Source organism: Oreochromis niloticus, linkage group LG19, assembly GCF_001858045.2.
Source record: "Oreochromis niloticus isolate F11D_XX linkage group LG19, O_niloticus_UMD_NMBU, whole genome shotgun sequence".
Taxonomy (NCBI): domain Eukaryota; kingdom Metazoa; phylum Chordata; class Actinopteri; order Cichliformes; family Cichlidae; genus Oreochromis; species Oreochromis niloticus.
In genome coordinates this window covers 30,680,233-30,698,511 of record NC_031983.2, presented here as the reverse complement: position 1 = coordinate 30,698,511, position 18,279 = coordinate 30,680,233, and the positions used below count along the sequence as shown (strand labels likewise).

General features: G+C 36.3%; 2 protein-coding genes across 3 annotated transcripts; both read left to right on the top strand.

Moving 5' to 3' along the window:
• Nucleotides 1-8,416: 8,416 nt before the first annotated feature.
• LOC109194429 (uncharacterized) lies at nt 8,417-15,287 on the top strand. The gene is made up of 13 exons (XM_019348561.2): nt 8,417-8,527; nt 9,145-9,219; nt 9,309-9,407; nt 9,734-10,917; nt 11,010-11,232; nt 11,419-11,584; nt 11,705-11,787; nt 11,886-12,062; nt 12,209-12,316; nt 13,073-13,144; nt 13,238-13,870; nt 14,264-14,356; nt 14,767-15,287. The coding sequence occupies exons 4-13, from the start codon at nt 10,019-10,021 to the stop codon at nt 15,001-15,003; spliced, it is 2,691 nt and encodes an 896-aa protein (XP_019204106.1). The 5' UTR covers nt 8,417-8,527; nt 9,145-9,219; nt 9,309-9,407; nt 9,734-10,018; the 3' UTR covers nt 15,004-15,287.
• Nucleotides 15,153-17,409, top strand: LOC112841616 (uncharacterized). Of its 2 annotated transcripts, none has more exons than XM_019348566.2 (7): nt 15,153-15,282; nt 15,397-15,465; nt 15,561-15,655; nt 16,127-16,253; nt 16,404-16,521; nt 16,607-16,683; nt 16,823-17,409. In XM_019348566.2, exons 1-7 carry the CDS (start codon nt 15,211-15,213, stop codon nt 16,934-16,936), a joined length of 672 nt encoding a protein of 223 aa, XP_019204111.1. In that variant the 5' UTR covers nt 15,153-15,210; the 3' UTR covers nt 16,937-17,409. The 2 variants fall into 2 exon arrangements, with proteins under 2 accessions (XP_019204111.1, XP_019204110.1); XM_019348565.2 differs by having other exon boundaries at nt 16,601-16,683.
• Nucleotides 17,410-18,279: the final 870 nt, after the last annotated feature.

Here is an 18,279-nt window from a genome sequence, read left to right as displayed (position 1 = left end):
AATAATAAATGGCAGGCCCTCAAAGCCTGATTTCCAGACCCGAAAGGGAAAGCTCAGGTATCAGGCTTGGGGACTGACTCATGTCATGTCATTTTTGAGCTGATAAAACAGGATGCAGTGTCATTTTGTTTGACCACTGCAGCTTTGGGGGGTTGTACAGTGTTGTTTGAGACCATGCTGGAGTCACTTGGAACAAAGGTTGTGGACAAGGTAAAGTTGGGCAAAAATTTAATAAATGCACCCTCCTCAGGGTGCATTTATTCACAGCTGGCAGAAGGCCAGAACTGTTTGTTTATGGGGCGGGGGAGGCAATGGTGGACCCCTGAAAGTAAGAGGGAGGTCACAGTCAAATGTGCTGTTACAATGACTTGTTTGAAGATATCTGTATACGTTATTTCCTTAATGATTTCAAAGCAATGTTTAATGGACAGCTGCTGTTCCACAGAACAATGCTATGCAGAAGAACCAAGGCTCGCAAAATCGCTAGCCCGACGTCCCGGGGCTAGCGATTTTTCCAGTCGGGCTACCAAAATCTATCTTAGCCCTGCCCGTCGGGCTATCATAGGAAGGGAAAATATGTGTCAATGCTTTTGCATTTTCTTTCGCAAATGTAGCTGAGTAATTATGTTATTGGCATCGATGAGCCACTGTCAATATGTGACATATCGAAATCGCGTTTGAATTTGCGCTTGTTTTTTGCGATCCGTTCACTTTGCGATCGCGCGAACGGTGTGTAGAGAGCGGCAGCACTGATTGGTGAGTGACGATTAATTGCGCACCAATTCCTCTGACATCGTCTTATCACTCATTAGCTACTATTCAAACGTGACAAGTGAAATCTCCCACAGCAAGCTTAAACACGTGAGAGGTTGATTGCGCAGAGAATTGCTGACCGTTATGTAAGTACCTGTGTAAAAGCAGCAGGATTTACGCCGGTATTTTAGTTCTGCTGAGCCAAATAAGACAGGTCAGGGTGAAGAAGGGGCAGCCAAATAAAAGCCGACCACAAAACGGAAAAGTTATGACAAATCAGACTATGAGGCAAAAAGAAAGCTCAGCTTTTTTGGTTTCATGGACAAAAGAATTTCTGTGGCTGGAATATGACGAGCTAAATAACATGATGTTCTGCCGGGTGTGTCGACTGCGGTCAAGTGAGCCCTCACTTACGAAGTCACAGTCAAGCTAGCCGCCCCGCCAGCCGCACCTAAAATGTGGTTGCACTACTCTTACGTATATTACGGTACGGATGAAGCCCGGCTAAGAAACGCAGTCTTTTGTGTCCTGACACTATATTACTTTACAATCCACTCCCAAATTTGGTTCATCTCCACTTTTCACCCCATGATCCACAGCCAAAATTGCTGTACAATTCAGCGAAAATTAACAATAAAATTTAACCAATATACAGTACTGTACTTTTATAGTATCTTCATTTTTGACCTCAGATTACAGGAAAACTGTAAGAGGTGACGCAGATATTTCACTGGATTCTGACTGTGGGTGACCCCCACTCTTCACCCTGTGATCCACAGACAAATTTACTGTACGGTTTTCCTGAAAATTGATAGTAAACTTTGCACAATGTACTCTACTGTACTCTATATATTCCCATCTTTGACCTCAGATTACAGGAAAACTGTAAGAGGTGACGCTGATATTTCACTGGATTCTGACTGTGGGTGACCCCTACTCTTCACCCTGTCATCCACAGCCAAATTTACTGTACGGTTTTCCTGAAAATTGATAGTAAACTTTGCACATTTTACTCTACTGTACTCTATATATTCCCATCTTTGACCTCAGATTACAGGAAAACTGTAAGAGGTGACGCAGATATTTCACTGGATTCTGACTCTAGGTGACCCCCATTCTTCACCCTGTCATCCACAGACAAGTTTACTGTACGGTTTTTGAGAAAATTGATAGTAAACTTTGCACATTTTACTCTACTGTACTCTATATATTCAAATCTTTGACCTCAGATTACAGGAAAAGTATAAGAGGTGACACTGATATCTCACTGGATTCTGACTCTAGGCCATCTCCACTCTTCACCCTGTGATCCACAGCCGAATTTACTGTACGGTTTTCCTGAAAATTGATAGTAAACTTTGCACATTTTACTCTACTGTACTCTATATATTCCCATCTTTCACCTCAGATTACAGGAAAACTGTAAGAGGTGACGCAGATATTTCACTGGATTCTGACTCTAGGCCATCTCCACTCTTCACCCTGTGATCCACAGACAAATTTACTGTACGGTTTTCCTGAAAATTGATAGTAAACTTTGCACTATTTACTGTACTGTACTATATATATTCCCATCTTTGACCTCAGATTACAGGAAAACTGTAAGAGGTGACGCAGATATTTCACTGGATTCTGACTCTAGGTGACCCCCACTCTTCACCCTGTCATCCACAGACAAGTTTACTGTACGGTTTTTGAGAAAATTGATAGTAAACTTTGCACATTTTACTCTACTGTACTCTATATATTCAAATCTTTGACCTCAGATTACAGGAAAAGTATAAGAGGTGACACTGATATCTCACTGGATTCTGACTCTAGGCCATCTCCACTCTTCACCCTGTGATCCACAGCCGAATTTACTGTACGGTTTTCCTGAAAATTGATAGTAAACTTTGCACATTTTACTCTACTGTACTCTATATATTCCCATCTTTCACCTCAGATTACAGGAAAACTGTAAGAGGTGACGCAGATATTTCACTGGATTCTGACTGTGGGTGACCCCTACTCTTCACCCTGTCATCCACAGCCGAATTTACTGTACGGTTTTCCTGAAAATTGATAGTAAACTTTGCACAATGTACTCTACTGTACTCTATATATTCCCATCTTTGACCTCAGATTACAGGAAAACTGTAAGAGGTGACGCAGATATTTCACTGGATTCTGACTCTAGGTCATCTCCACTCTTCACCCTGTCATCCACAGACAAATTTACTGTACGGTTTTCCTGAAAATTGATAGTAAACTTTGCACTATTTACTGTACTGTACTATATATATTCCCATCTTTGACCTCAGATTACAGGAAAACTGTAAGAGGTGACGCAGATATTTCACTGGATTCTGACTCTAGGTGACCCCCACTCTTCACCCTGTCATCCACAGACAAGTTTACTGTACGGATTTTGAGAAAATTGATAGTAAACTTTGCACATTTTACTCTACTGTACTCTATATATTCCCATCTTTGACCTCAGATTACAGGAAAACTGTAAGAGGTGACGCTGATATTTCACTGGATTCTGACTGTGGGTGACCCCTACTCTTCACCCTGTCATCCACAGCCGAATTTACTGTACGGTTTTTGAGAAAAGTGATAGTAAACTTTGCACATTTTACTCTACTGTACTCTATATATTCCCATCTTTGACCTCAGATTACAGGAAAACTGTAAGAGGTGACGCAGATATTTCACTGGATTCTGACTGTGGGTGACCCCTACTCTTCACCCTGTCATCCACAGCCGAATTTACTGTACGGTTTTTGAGAAAAGTGATAGTAAACTTTGCACATTTTACTCTACTGTACTCTATATATTCCCATCTTTGACCTCAGATTACAGGAAAACTGTAAGAGGTGACGCAGATATTTCACTGGATTCTGACTCTAGGTGACCCCCACTCTTCACCCTGTCATCCACAGACAAGTTTACTGTACGGTTTTTGAGAAAATTGATAGTAAACTTTGCACATTTTACTCTACTGTACTCTATATATTCCCATCTTTCACCTCAGATTACAGGAAAACTGTAAGAGGTGACGCAGATATTTCACTGGATTCTGACTGTGGGTGACCCCTACTCTTCACCCTGTCATCCACAGCCGAATTTACTGTACGGTTTTTGAGAAAATTGATAGTAAACTTTGCACAATGTACTCTACTGTACTCTATATATTCCCGTCTTTGACCTCAGATTACAGGAAAACTGTAAGAGGTGACGCAGATATTTCACTGGATTCTGACTGTGGGTGACCCCCACTCTTCACCCTGTCATCCACAGCCAAATTTACTGTACGGTTTTTGAGAAAATTGATAGTAAACTTTGCACAATGTACTCTACTGTACTCTATATATTCCCATCTTTGACCTCAGATTACAGGAAAACTGTAAGAGGTGACGCAGATATTTCACTGGATTCTGACTCTAGGCCATGTCCACTCTTCATCCTGTCATCTACAGACAAATTTACTGTACGGTTTTTGAGACTGCTGTGTTAACAGAGTATGACAAAGGCTAAGAAAATGTACTGCCTAAAATAATATCAAATTTAAACAACTAATTACAAAATTGCTACACCTGCTGTTATTGCCAGGTGTTCGATAGAGTATTATTTAGTCATAAAAAATACATATCATTGACATATCATCAGTAAAAGAAATACTCTCACTATGCAAGACATGTTTGGAAATTCAGTTAATAAATATTGTATGAAATCTATACAGATGTTTGAAGGTATAATGCAAAGCATGTTTGTTTCTTATGGCTTACAAATGTGTTTTCCTTTAACAAAATTTACATTTCATTTATACAGTTTCGCAGATGAAACAATAAAATAGGTTTCCTGAACTGTTCTTCATGGCCCAAATTTTGAATCCTTTTGAGGGTGATGCATTATCCATGAAGGTGAGCAATTTGTTCATTGATCTCTGACCCTCACTGACTCTGACGCCTCCTAATTCTGCTTCCAGCCTTGCTGATTAATTTGTTCTTCCTTTTGGCATCCCTGTCACTGATGCTGTCACCAGTTGTACACAACATCTCTGCTTGTCCACCAGTCTAATCTGTAATTCAGGTGAACCCAGAATTACCTGTATCTTTGTAATGTTTCAAAAAATATACACTATATGTTGATGTGCATTGTCCCACCTTTCTTTCCTTTATAAGTAAGAATCTCTATGGTTTTAATGACAATTCATATACAGATTGCGGATGACATTTTATTCAACACTCAAATAAGTTCCTCACCAGCATACTGTAGTACAATTTCAGCCCACCGTTAATAAACCCATCCAATGCAGCGTTATCAGAGAAATTATGCAAGTGTTATGTTTGTATGTACTAGTAATCTATTTATCATTTATCATGACTCCTGCTCTGATGATTATTTTCTTCTCCTTCTGTAATTTTAATAGATAAAGGATGTTGAACATTAAGCTCCAAACAGGATGAATGAGGAAGACCACAGAGGAGAATCGTGGATGTAGTGAAAGAATACATGCAGATGGTTTTTTTTATGGTGGAGGAGCAACTTCTGATACCATCTTAAAGAAAAAACACATAAAATTGAAGAGTAAAAATAATGACAACAATATGTCTAAATTTTGTATTAATTTTTTAGAGCAAATGCAGTCTTGTCATGGTCAGAGTTGCCCACTCATATTTGACTAATTCAAATAAAATTACTGAATTTAAATGCTTATGTTCTAATAAAAGGCATTGTTTAATACTTCTGCCATGACAACCCAAATAAATCAATGAGAGGGAAACGGGAAGATTAGTCATCAGGCAAGGTTTACTGTTCATTTACCATGCCTTGATAAAAGTAAGCTTAACAAAAGAAACAGGCTGTGGACGAGAACCGGGCGGCTGAGCCAGATCAAAGACATTACTAAAACAAAAAGATGCCAACAGCTTCCCTAAAGTGGAAATCTAATAATATGCAAAACAAAAGGCCTGTGTAGCTGCTTGACACATAAGGTCAGTCACAGGATACAAAAGTGTCATCACCTGCCTAACCTAGTGTTTTTAACACTTAAAGCTCATTTGAATGTGTTTGGGGTACTCCGATCTTATCTGTCCAGCCTCACACCCAAACACTCTATTCACACACACAGACACCTACTAACAAAAGTTCAAAGACAGTCAGAAGCCAACCTGGCCTGGGAGCTGTTTTTTTAAATTATCCCAGGCAAGCGATTGGTCTACTGTTCCCCAGATCAGCCAATAGAGACATGCCAATTACCTTTGCATTGGACAATAGAATGAGGCTTGACACGTGAAAGACAAGAGTAACAGAAAACACAGAGCTGGATGCCATGGCATGCAACAGATCTTGTTCCATGCTCATTTTTGATTGTCTCAGTAAATATGTTAAGTGCACAAACGTTGAAAATCTAACTCACTCACTTGTCCAATAGAAAATAATATTTTCCTCTTTGTTTGTTAATTTTCATGTTACTATAAGTAATAGTAGTCTTAGAGGTATAAAAACAATTTTCAATTCTCATAATTTATATGAAAGTCTTTAATCACATCTTTTACAATATATTTTAAGCAATATGCTTTTGTCTTTTTCTCTGACACTCATTGTCTTTAACATTAATATTATGAATTACCTATACAATATCTTGCCTTTTGATTGCAGGTTTCATACATTTTTTTGTTTTTTTCATACTGTAACTCATAGAAATATTTCTGCCAATACTATTTTGATTATATTTTATACATGACATTAAAAGGTTGTACATTGCCTTAACATTTTTTAGTTTTTGCTTCATTATTAGAATTAAATTATTATTTTTTGTTAATTCAATGCAAACTGATGTGTGGGACAAGAGTCACATGACATATAGCCAACCCACCTTTGATCTTTCGGTATTTATTGAGTCGTTGCATCGTACGGACAGATAACGTAGCTTTCATTGCGACAGGAAACGGTTATATGTGGTTACGCTGTCATTACATATACTTATTATTAGTACACTGAACTTTTCTTCGAGGCCTACGTGGACAAAAATTTTCGGTTTACCCACCAACAATAAAATGGAAAGGTGAGTAATTAACACTAAAAATTGAACTATTAACAAGAAACGAGAACATTCTAGCCATTTCATGCCAGTTATTTTCCTCAGTCTAATTATAGAAAATTGTTTTAGATTGTTTGCGCTTTGTATATAGTCTTCATCCAGAAATGTGTCTAAAATCATAATTTTTAGAATTTGAAAACTTTAATAATATTGATATACTAACCGATGGAGAGCATATATATATAGAAATATAACATATAGCCTACCTAAGATTAGATTTTGTACTCTTAGGCGTATATTTAAAAGTAACACACTCCATTTAAGCGTAGTTAAAACTTTTGATGTTGTATCTTTTTTTAAATATAAATATTCATTAAGAAAAAGAAGTGATATCACATTGAGATAATTGAAAGATACGTAACATTTTGTAGTACGAAAAAATACGTTAAAACAAAATCCATGTTTGGTTGAATTAGTTGTAAAACAACCATAATAAGTAACAGTGTTCACCATGATAAATAACTCATCTCACAAAAGTCTTTTTGTCACATAAGGTCATAAATTCTCTTTTAAGCATTTGCACTGGGTATTACCAGATTTAAATTTTTCATTGGCTTGACACAATGAGTCTTTCATGTCGTTGTGATTGTGATAATGATTGTAAAATACGTTCAGAGCAACGGTCTTTAACAGCTTGTCTTTGTGGTTTAGGAGCCACTCAAAATGTATATCCAACAGAGTATAACATTATTAATACTAATAAATCAGGTAGGGAATGTGTATTATACACAGTGAATTAGTGCTTGTGGTTTTTAACTATAGTGTTGATTACAGTAATTTGCACTGTGAATTTTAAAACTTAGAACTTAGTGATAGTGTATTAGCAAATAAACATTAAAAAGGACTGTGTTAGTTAGCACTTGTATGTCCAAAAATCTAACTGCTACCAGTTATGTTGTTGGCATAGAAAAATGCACCAAAAAGATTTTTCCGCATCATGCGTTTTGGACATCACTAGAGTGTGGGTACTTGGAGTGCCCCAAAATGTTTTCTGAAGTCTATTAAACTTAAATGAAGAGTTCACATTTATGCTGTTTCATATGTTATTGTTGATCAGCATTGCAAGGTTGATCTCAGGATAACAGATATGTTCATATGGTTTGTTTTTCTTTGTATTAATTTTCATTTGTCTCAAAATTTCAGGACCTGCACTTTTTCAGTTTTTGGAAAGGCAAGTAATTTAACAAAAAATAATGTGATACATTATTGTGGTGTAAGTGATACAGATTGAACAAAGATGTGTTAATGTCACTGTTCTCTTTTACATAAAAGGCACGGACAATTTCAAAATCCCTGCCAAATATATTAGAGGTCATTCACAAGTATGCTGAACCCGGGACCAGTCTAAAGACCTACAGTATTCACAAAGTGCATGGCTTTTGGGAAAATGTCTCAAGAGATTTGGGAGTGCCTAATACATGTCTTAATAGGAAAAAAATTCTCAAAGCAGTCCTGCAGTATGAAAGGTAAGCAATGTGTTCTCACAAAGTATTTATATTTATTCCATTTAAAAAAAAAAGTTTAAAAAAAGAACAGATATTTCTTTGGTAGAACTTCCTGTAATAAAAATTATTATGCAAAAATCAAATATTTTTACAGACCACATCAGGGGTAGAGGGTCCCTTGCTACAGACTGATTTTCCTACTGCAGAGACAACACTTGGAGATGATGTTCCTTCCATTGTAAGAAATGTGTCATACACTTACTGTCAGATTTAAAATTTTGAAGCCATTATGACAACCTTATCCAGCTATAGTAGAGATCCAGCTTTTTAGATACAAATAAAACAAATTCACTCCAAAATGTCATCTTTAAAATAATTTAAATCTTGAAACAGAGTAATAATGAGTCATATGGAGAGCAAGAAAGTAGATTACAATGGGCTTAACAGCAAGTAAACACATACCAAAGCAAATCACCAAACCATGAGGTGTAGAGCCTTAAGCACCCACAGGACAGCCTCACAAAGACCTGAGTGTCAGATCTGACCTCCACTTTAAAGGAGTAACCAACTCATCCTCCTGCTGCTGACTAACTTTTCACTCCTTGTCTTCCACCCTTCTAATTTCTCCATTTGATCTTGTTATTGCCCAATCCAGTTCCAAAATCTGAATCAGAATATTACTTTATCATTTACAATAATTATAGTACTATATTCCTTTGCTGAATATTTTTTCCCTTATAAAACCGTCATTACATAGTGATTCCTTTCAAAATATTTTGTAATAATGTATGTTAACAAAGACATACAGATATTTCAGTCTAATTGTTATGTTTTAATTAATTTGTGATTCGTTAGAATGAGGAAGACATTGTTGTTGAGCCAAAGTCTCCACAATCTGTAGGAAATGTACCTTTACCTTCAAGAAAAGAGGTAATTATTTGTATATTATTTAGTATTACATTGTGATACCTTGGAAAAACATTAATTTGTAAATTAACGAAAACGCTTTCTCTTCCCAGGATGCACTTCAAAAACCTGCAGAGAGCGGCATCCATACCCCAGACACACAATCCCTCGAGAGTGACTCTAAATCTTCATCTTCAAATGCAAATGCTAAGGTAATTTCATAACTTTTGCTGTTTTTAATGCACAACAGAGAAAGAAAACACGGAGTTTATATTTTTGTTAAACACTATCAGGATGTAATTATTATATTAAAAATTTTGTCTTTTTAAATGTAATCCAAAGTTTAAATTTAAAGTTAAAATCTTTTTGTGATGATCTTTAGAGGTAAAATAAATATTTCTTAGTCATATTCACTTACTTGTACTATGGGTTCATTAGTGAAATTGTAACATAATGATGCTGTTTCATAGAGACACTGTAGTGACAAACATTGAAAGTATTTATATATCTTTTTGAAATATATATCTGTATGTTGCAGAGGAATGAATCAGATGAATCAGCTAAGGTCAACACAGACAGTAGCAGTTCAGGAGAAAGATTTTTCACATCTGGTTTGCCACAGCAGAAAACTTTCTTTTTCATAAATGAGAATGAATGGAAGGAGTTACGGCAACATCAGTCAGGAAGACTATTTAAAGGACTGCAGTGGACAAATATAATTGCTAGTGGAATCAGAACCCTTAATCCGTACTGCAGTTTTGGATTTCGGAGACACAGTGTGAAAAAACTCTCTTCAAGATCAAAGGCACCGGTTTTCAGGTGTATGGGGTACTGCAGATTTCAGGACTGCCCTGTTACTGTGGATGTGGTGGTTTATGACGAAGAGACACTGAAAGCAGAAGTCGTTTTTAAAGGAGGTGAGGTCTGCCATAATAACAAAGAGCTGAAAAGGCGGCCTGTGCGTGCACAATCACGTCAAAGTGCTGGAGAACTCCTCAAAAACAAATTACCAAGGAGCTTGTACTTGGAGTCTTTACAGAAAGTGCCACAAAAGGTGATCCAATCTGGCAACAGGGATGATGCTCCAACAAAAGAAGTCTTGAAAAACATTGCATGGTCTGAAAGAAAAGCCAGTAGAGCAGATCCCAACGAGCTGATGAGCTTACAAAAGATAATTCAACAGTATCAGGACACTGAAAAGGACGTACTGCAGAAGATTCTGATGCATCCAAAGGGCATAATGCTGTGGTCTAAGAAAACCTTGTCAGTTTTTCATCAAAGATGCAAAGAAGACATTGTGTACTTTGATGCCACTGGAAGTATAATAAGAAAAGAAAGTGCTGGAAGGCCACCATATTATGTGTATGAGTTGGTTGTCAGAAACCCATCCAAAGGTGCTTCTCCTCTTCCAGTTGCTACATATGTCACATGTGACCACACTACTGCCTCTGTGACATACTTCTTGCAGGCCTTTCAGACTGATCTGGTAAGAGCATTTGGTAATCGGGCCTACAACAGGCCTGTCATGTTCATGTGTGATGGATCCCTAGTACTCCTTCGATCCATTTCCATGACATTCTGCAGAACAAGTCTAGAGGATCTGCTGCAGAAGTACTATGTCTTACTCACTGGCCAGCATTCAGCACAGGAATTCAACATTCCCATTCTTCATCGATGTTTGAGCCATGTCATGAAAAATGCCAAGGACCTTTGTAAAAAACAGTGAGTACATTTATATCAATAATTAAAAAAGAATACAAGATTTGTAATGTAAAGGCCCTACTAACAGTGATTTCATTCGTTCATTTTCCCAGCATTCCAGAGAACTACAGGCTTGGAATGCATGTGTTTGGGCTCCTTGCATGCTGTGATAACTTAAAAGACATGGATGATGTTGTCCATAGTGCAGCAATAGTGTTTTGCAGTCCTTGTAGTGGAAGGAACGTAACAAAACACTACAACAACTTGAAAATCCTTATGCAAAAAAGGGGGACCCTGGATTTGGATGAAAAGACTGTGATTGCTGAGGACTACAAGGTTAGCTAAGATTTATTATTTAAGTAATCTTATTAATAACTTTTTTACTTGTTTATGTCCCAAATGAATTAATGAATTTAAATGATTAAAAATATATATATATTTTAAACCACAATAACATTATATATAATTAATTTCTCTTTGCTTTGATAACTTACTGAATATAGATATATATCTGTTTTACAGACTGATGTTCAGAATGCCCCCTTGAAGACCCATTTCCAGGCAATTGTTGACAATGCAACACTGGACTGTGAGGGTGAAAGAAACATCTTTCATGCACCCAAATTTATTGCCGGTCTGGTAAATCACCTTCTACCACATGCAACTTTGTGGTCATCAATGATGCTCGGTACATTTTTTTATTTGTTGTATTACTATCATAAATTGTCATTTATTAATAAATGTAAATGTGATAAATGTTGAATTATCTATTTTAATTATGTTTTTGAATTACTTGTATTCTTCTTAGGGGATCTTGGACGTCATGGTACTGGTCCTGCTTACCAGCAGCTCAGTAAACTCTATAGTGACATTCAGCAATCCAAGAACCAGGTATCATAGCGAGAAGAATAAGTGAAAAAGAAACATAAGTTGTATATAAATTTACAATCCATAGATATTGACTTAAACAATGTACTATTGCATTTAAGAATTTTACACAAGACAACAGAACCCAAGGAATCATGGAGAAAAGCCAGTGGGATTTGAAAAAAATCCGTATCCAGAGAAGGAGACTGACAAGGCTTGATGACTTTGTGGAAATTTATCAAAAAATGCATGATGCCCTCCTGCTTGAATATGCAGACATGAAAAAATCAAGACAAAAGGTATGAATAACTTCCTAATAATGAAAATGATGTTTTATACAAATAGAACAAGAAACTAAGAAAAAGTGAAAACATTTGGCTATGACTGTAGAATTAAGAGTTGATAAAATAAGTAAGCACTAAAAGTATGTATGTGTAATCAACAGTCTTTTCGCGTGGAAATGGAGAAATGGAAAGACAAACGCATTAAACGGAAAGGTGTGTACGTGTCACCGTTAGTGACCGAACTGCCACTGAAGAAAAAGAAAACTGAGGTAAGTCATCATGTTCCCATTATTTTCAATAATTAAACCTTGTGATGTCCTCCCGATTGCCATACTCCTTTTGTCCTCTGGGGTAAAGCGTCTGCTTTGACTATTTATAAAGCATCAATTATAAATTATAAATTATCATCCGTGGAATACAGTTTTATCAAACTGTATTCCAACTGATTACCTGAAATTTTTATGTTTTTTGACAATGTATTACACCTAGGCATGGGCCTTAGTGAACCCCCACTTTAATGACAAACAATGCATGTCCATAGGTGACACAAGTGCCGGAGGAAGCTCAGGTTTTTTGCTTTTTGCTGGTCACACCATGTACAGCTTTGTTTTCAGCAGTTGTAGGCCAAGGGCATATGAATTAAACAAGCTTTCAAGGGTGATCATTGTCTTTTGGAGACCTACTGTATTAAGCACAGCTCGCGTGCCCTGACTGCAGGCAAGCAAGTTTGCAATCGTACACTAGCATGTTCTCTGTACAGCTGGACCGGGCATCACATACTGCCCATGTTTTTCTCTCATAGTTCCTCTGTTTACTTGGGATGTAATGTTGGACAGAGTCCTTTAAGGGGACTAGGCACTCATACACAGTCATATCAGTACCTGTATGGTACACCAACAGCAGGACAGATGCTCACTCGTTACATACATCTCAAATCAGAACAAGTTTGTGTCATTGATGACCATATTCTATTGTCTATTATATTCTATTATATAAAGTCATTCAAAAATGTTATCTGTTAACAGATAAAAGGGAAGACCACTGTTCAAACCTTTAAACAGGAACAGCACAAACAACATGATGCTCGTCAAAACCAGGTATTTTTAGATATGTTTTTAAAGTCTACATTTATGTTTTGTGTGTTATTGTCATAAATGACTCTGAAAATTGACATGTGTATATCTTTGTAGGATGAGAGCCAGGAACAAATAGCCGTTTGCCAAAAAATAGCAACATACATGGCTAATAAAGTGTCGGTCACAGTATGGAAAGGAGATTTATGTGCCTTCAAAGTGGATGCAATTGTGAATGCAGCTAATGAAAGTCTCTCTCACATGGGTGGACTTGCAAAGGCACTGTCTGCTACTGGAGGACGTACTATCCAAGCAGAGAGTGATGTCTTCATTGCCAAAAATGGCAAATTAAAGGCTGGACAAGTTGCAGTTACCACAGCAGGCAAACTACCTTGCATGAAGCTGATTCATTTGGTAGGCCCGTGTCTGCAGAATGACCCCACAGTGCACATGATATCCCATGCAAAGAAACTTTTAACTAAAGGTATTTTGAATGTCATGACATGTGCAGAAGAGCACAAATTTTCATCTGTTGCCATTCCAGCAGTGAGCTCTGGAATATTCAACTTTCCAGTCTCAATTTGTGCTGATGTTGTAGTCACCACAATCAAAAAGTACATTAAACATAAGAACCCCACAAGTCCTCCATTTGAAATACACCTGGTAAACAACGATGATCCAACCGTGAAGGAAATGGAAAGGGCCTTCAAAGAGATCCTTTTGGAGCCACTCTCTGATGTCAGGAGGACAGTGAGTACACCCATTTTTAAAGTATAATTGTTATCTTTAGTGTTAGAAAAAAATGATAACAATCAGCATGAATAAATAATTATTATGAAATAACAAGTGAAATTGAAGAATTATAGCATCTTTGATGCATAGAATAACCCTTTTCAAATTGTGCAATAAAAATTAGGCCACAAAAAGTAGCAGTCATTAAATACATTCAGGCTATGTTGTTCTTCTTCATTTGTTATGATTTTGTAAGCCAACAAACACCGCACTTAGTTAGTATTATGTGAAATATATCAGCATTAATAACGTGTAATTCATGCAAAAGGTAATGCCATGTTTTCCTTAATAAAACATTACTTAAAATGATCACAGCAGTAACAAATATTTTCTTTTAAATTCAACCCACAAATCGAGGGGCCAGAGGATTCTCCATCTACACTGGAAAGGACAGAGCACCTTGAGAGAAACACAACCGGTCTAACAAAGGACACTGCATCACAGGTGATGTTTCACAAACAAACTCTAATTCAAAAACTATGTCATGTGTTTGAAAAACCAAGTTTGTTAGTACATATTTTTGTAATTATATATTAGATTTTATTATATGTATGTGTTGATGAATGAAAATTACAGATCACAGAAAAATGACAAATGTCAGTCCAACAATAAATGTAACATTTACAAGTTACTGGCCTTAATTTTACAAGAACAACAGTAACTGACTCAATTTTTAATTTCTTATTGTAGTTTAACATCTCAAATAAATTACATTAAAATCTATGTCAAATTTGGAGATGTTTTCGTGTTGTTGCGTCAGGTACATAAAATACTTTTAAAAATTACATTTAAAACCTCTCCTAAGAAGAATTTTTAGAACTTTATTTAGTTACTTTTGTGTTGTTGAAACACAGGTCGCATATTTGTGGAAACAACAGGAAACGGAAGTTGTTGTTTCTGTGGTCCCATCTCAGATTAGAGGTAACAACTTTGTCATACGTCACAGTGAGTTCCTGACCCTTAGACCACACAGCTGGCTTGTTGGAGAGGTATGTAATCCAGGTATTAACCCGCCTTCCCCCCAAAAGTACTGCATAAGGATAACGTTAAAGCTGGGGCAGAACATTAGTTGTTCCCTACACATTCAGTAAGTACTGCTTTAGATCTACATTCCAGGCATATCCTCATGACTGAATACTGAGTATACCTAAGTAAAAAACTCTTTATTAACCTTTGTATTCAAAAAATTTATCATGTTTACAAAGTAATAAAAGTTTATTTATTATACTCCTCAGGTCATTGAAAGTCTCCTGCACCACTGGGCCATTCGGCTGAATCTGGGGAATAATATCTACATTATGAACCACTACACGAGCGGTGTGATCCTCTATGGAGAGAGAGAACTAATCAGGAGACAAAGCTTGTCCAAGGTAAATTTTTATTTCATATATTCTAGAATTCAGTTTTTTAAATTTTATCAATCTCTTGATATAAATGAAAAAAGTATTGTTGCAAATTTGTAAGTAATTCCTAATATGTCACAGGTGAACTTTGACAACTATCGAGCCATTTTATCCTTTGTGAACATTGGAAATGTACACTGGAAGTTTCTGGTTAGTACAAGCAGCATTTCTGTGAAAAAAAAGTTTGTTTCAATAAAACATTCTTCATAATTTATGTACTTTTTAAATTTATATATCTATCGCAGTACATAAATGCAGATGACAGCTGTCTGTATTTGGTCGATCCTTCAAGAAACTCTTTGGAGCAGGAAGAGTCTGACCGTGCAGCCAAAAGATTCCGGTAATTATGCGTTATTACATGTATATAATAATAACATAAAATATTAGGTACTCTGTAATGCCATTAGAAAAGTCACAGGAGGACAGAGGATGTCTTTTTCTATAGGTGAACATATGGTTGTAGATGAAAGTGTAATAAAATCCATGGTTATCAGTTCGTTAAAGAATTTAAAAAAATTACTTCAAAATTACACACATATGTAATTTTAAATAATAAAAATACCCTGACAGTGTTTAAGCAGTGAGACATTTGACACAGTTAACATTTGTAGATTTCAAAGAACATGTTATTATTTTTGATACTTCATGTAACATAATCTAGAGCACAGGGCTTTCTGACACACCATTAAAAACACATTGATATGTATTATATGTGTCTATGTGATTTATGAAAAAGTAGAGAATGTTCTTTTTCTGTGTGACTTTTATCTTTCATTTCTATATAAATGTCATGTACATTATGTTCACACAGTGAATACTTCAAAATGAGAAGGACATGCTACAACAAAACAGACTGGGTGAATGTGAGACTTCAAGGAGGAGTACTGACACATCCATTTCAACGTGATGGTTCTAGCTGCGGAGTAATGGTCATCATGGTATGGTACCACATTAAAGCAATAATATTGTTCTGTAAAATTAGATAAGAAGATAAGTTAAAATAATCTCAAAAGGTTAAACTATTTAAATAGGAAGTGTAACATTTGCAGACGTTTTCAATTAAATTTTATTTTTTGTTTTCATTTCAGATGGCCAAAGCAGTAATGGAAGCATTCCCAAATAAACCAGAAATGACATTTTTGACGACAAAAAAAGAGATGGCCCAGGCACGAAGGACATTTGCACAGACAATACTTGAGGCCTCAGGTGTGTAATCTCTTTTTCAAGTGGACATATTTGTTTGTGTCAAACTGATTGACACTAACATATATATATATATTTTATGTTTTAGTATTTGACAGTGACACCAACTGTGCCATGTGTGCAACAGCGAAACCACCCAATCCAGGACCCTCCATCACTGACTGGGTATAGTGTTTTTAAAAAATAGTTTTATGTTATCTACCACAAAGTATTTGACTCTGTGTTGTTAAGGATTGTAATTTATGAAATCATAGAATTATTTACTTCATGTGTTTATGAAAACTCATATGTTATTTGTTTACAGATCCAGTGTGATAACTGCAACTGCTGGTTCCATTCTGAATGCCTGGACATGACAAATGAACAGCTCAGCAGCGCTCAGAAGACAGAGTGGAAGTGTGTGCTTTGTGTAACCTAATTCCACATGCAGTGAAAGGTACTAGAATAATCTGCTTATAGTTATTATTGGTGTTTTGAGGAACACATGTGTAAAACACAATATGTATAACATTCTTGCTTTGAGCACGTATTTTAAGTATTTCCTTTTTGATTTTTTGTGTTGATTTGTGTGATGACAGATAATGAATAACAATATATCAAAAATGTATAATAGTAATCTGAGAAATCTGTAATATGAGAAATGTAATTTCTCACCCCAACCGGTCACAGCAGATGGCCGCCCCTCCCTGAGCCTGGTTCTGCTGGAGGTTTCTTCCTGTTAAAAGGGAGTTTTTCCTTCCCACTGTCGCCAAAGTGCTTGCTCATAGGGGGTCATATGATTGTTGGGTGTTTCTCTGTATGTGTTATTGTAAGGTTTAAGTTATTATGTAAAGTGCCTTGAGGTGGATATTGTTGTGATTAAGCGCTGAATAAATAATGTCTAAAACTAAAGTTGCTACTTGAGGTGGTGTGTGAATGATGTTTTGAAAATTTAAATTTTGTGTGGAAAGAAATTTCTTGTAGTTAAGTAAATACTTGAATGAACTCATTTTGTTCAGTAATAGATTAGGATTTAATTTAATCAGAAAACAGTACAGTAATTTGGGTAAAGTTCACTATTGATTTACTGGAAAACCATACAGTAAATTTGGGTGTGGATCACAGCGTGAAGAGTGGAGGTCACCCAGAGTCAGAATCCAGTGAAATATCTGTGTCACCTCTTACAGTTTTCCTGTAATCTGAGGTCAAAGATGGGAATATATATAGTACAGTACAGTAAATAGTGCAAAGTTTACTATCACTTTTCTCAAAAACCGTACAGTAAATTTGTCTGTGGATGACAGGGTGAAGAGTAGGGGTCACCCACAGTCAGAATCCAGTGAAATATCTGCGTCACCTCTTACAGTTTTCCTGTAATCTGAGGTCAAAGATGGGAATATATAGAGTACAGTAGAGTAAAATGTGCAAAGTTTACTATCACTTTTCTCAAAAACCGTACAGTAAATTTGGCTGTGGATGACAGGGTGAAGAGTGGGGGTCACCCAGAGTCAGAATCCAGTGAAATATCTGCGTCACCTCTTACAGTTTTCCTGTAATCTGAGGTCAAAGATGGGAATATATAGAGCACAGTAGAGTAAAATGTGCAAAGTTTACTATCAATTTTCAGGAAAACCATACAGTAAATTCGGCTGTGGATCACAGGGTGAAGAGTGGAGATGGCCTAGAGTCAGAATCCAGTGAGATATCAGTGTCACCTCTTATACTTTTCCTGTAATCTGAGGTCAAAGATGGGAATATATAGAGTACAGTAGAGTAAAATGT

Excerpts from the sequence above, each read along its gene's own strand:
- LOC109194429 (XM_019348561.2), top strand. The coding sequence starts at position 10,019 with ATGGGGTACTGCAGATTTCAGGACTGCCCTGTTACTGTGGATGTGGTG. Across the intron at positions 12,063-12,208 it reads TGAAAAAATCAAGACAAAAG|TCTTTTCGCGTGGAAATGGA; the intron begins GTATGAATAACT and ends TGTAATCAACAG. Across the intron at positions 13,871-14,263 it reads TCTCTGATGTCAGGAGGACA|ATCGAGGGGCCAGAGGATTC; the intron begins GTGAGTACACCC and ends TTCAACCCACAA.
- LOC112841616 (XM_019348565.2), top strand. The coding sequence starts at position 15,211 with ATGAACCACTACACGAGCGGTGTGATCCTCTATGGAGAGAGAGAACTA. Across the intron at positions 15,283-15,396 it reads GGAGACAAAGCTTGTCCAAG|GTGAACTTTGACAACTATCG; the intron begins GTAAATTTTTAT and ends AATATGTCACAG. Across the intron at positions 15,656-16,126 it reads CGTGCAGCCAAAAGATTCCG|TGAATACTTCAAAATGAGAA; the intron begins GTAATTATGCGT and ends ATGTTCACACAG.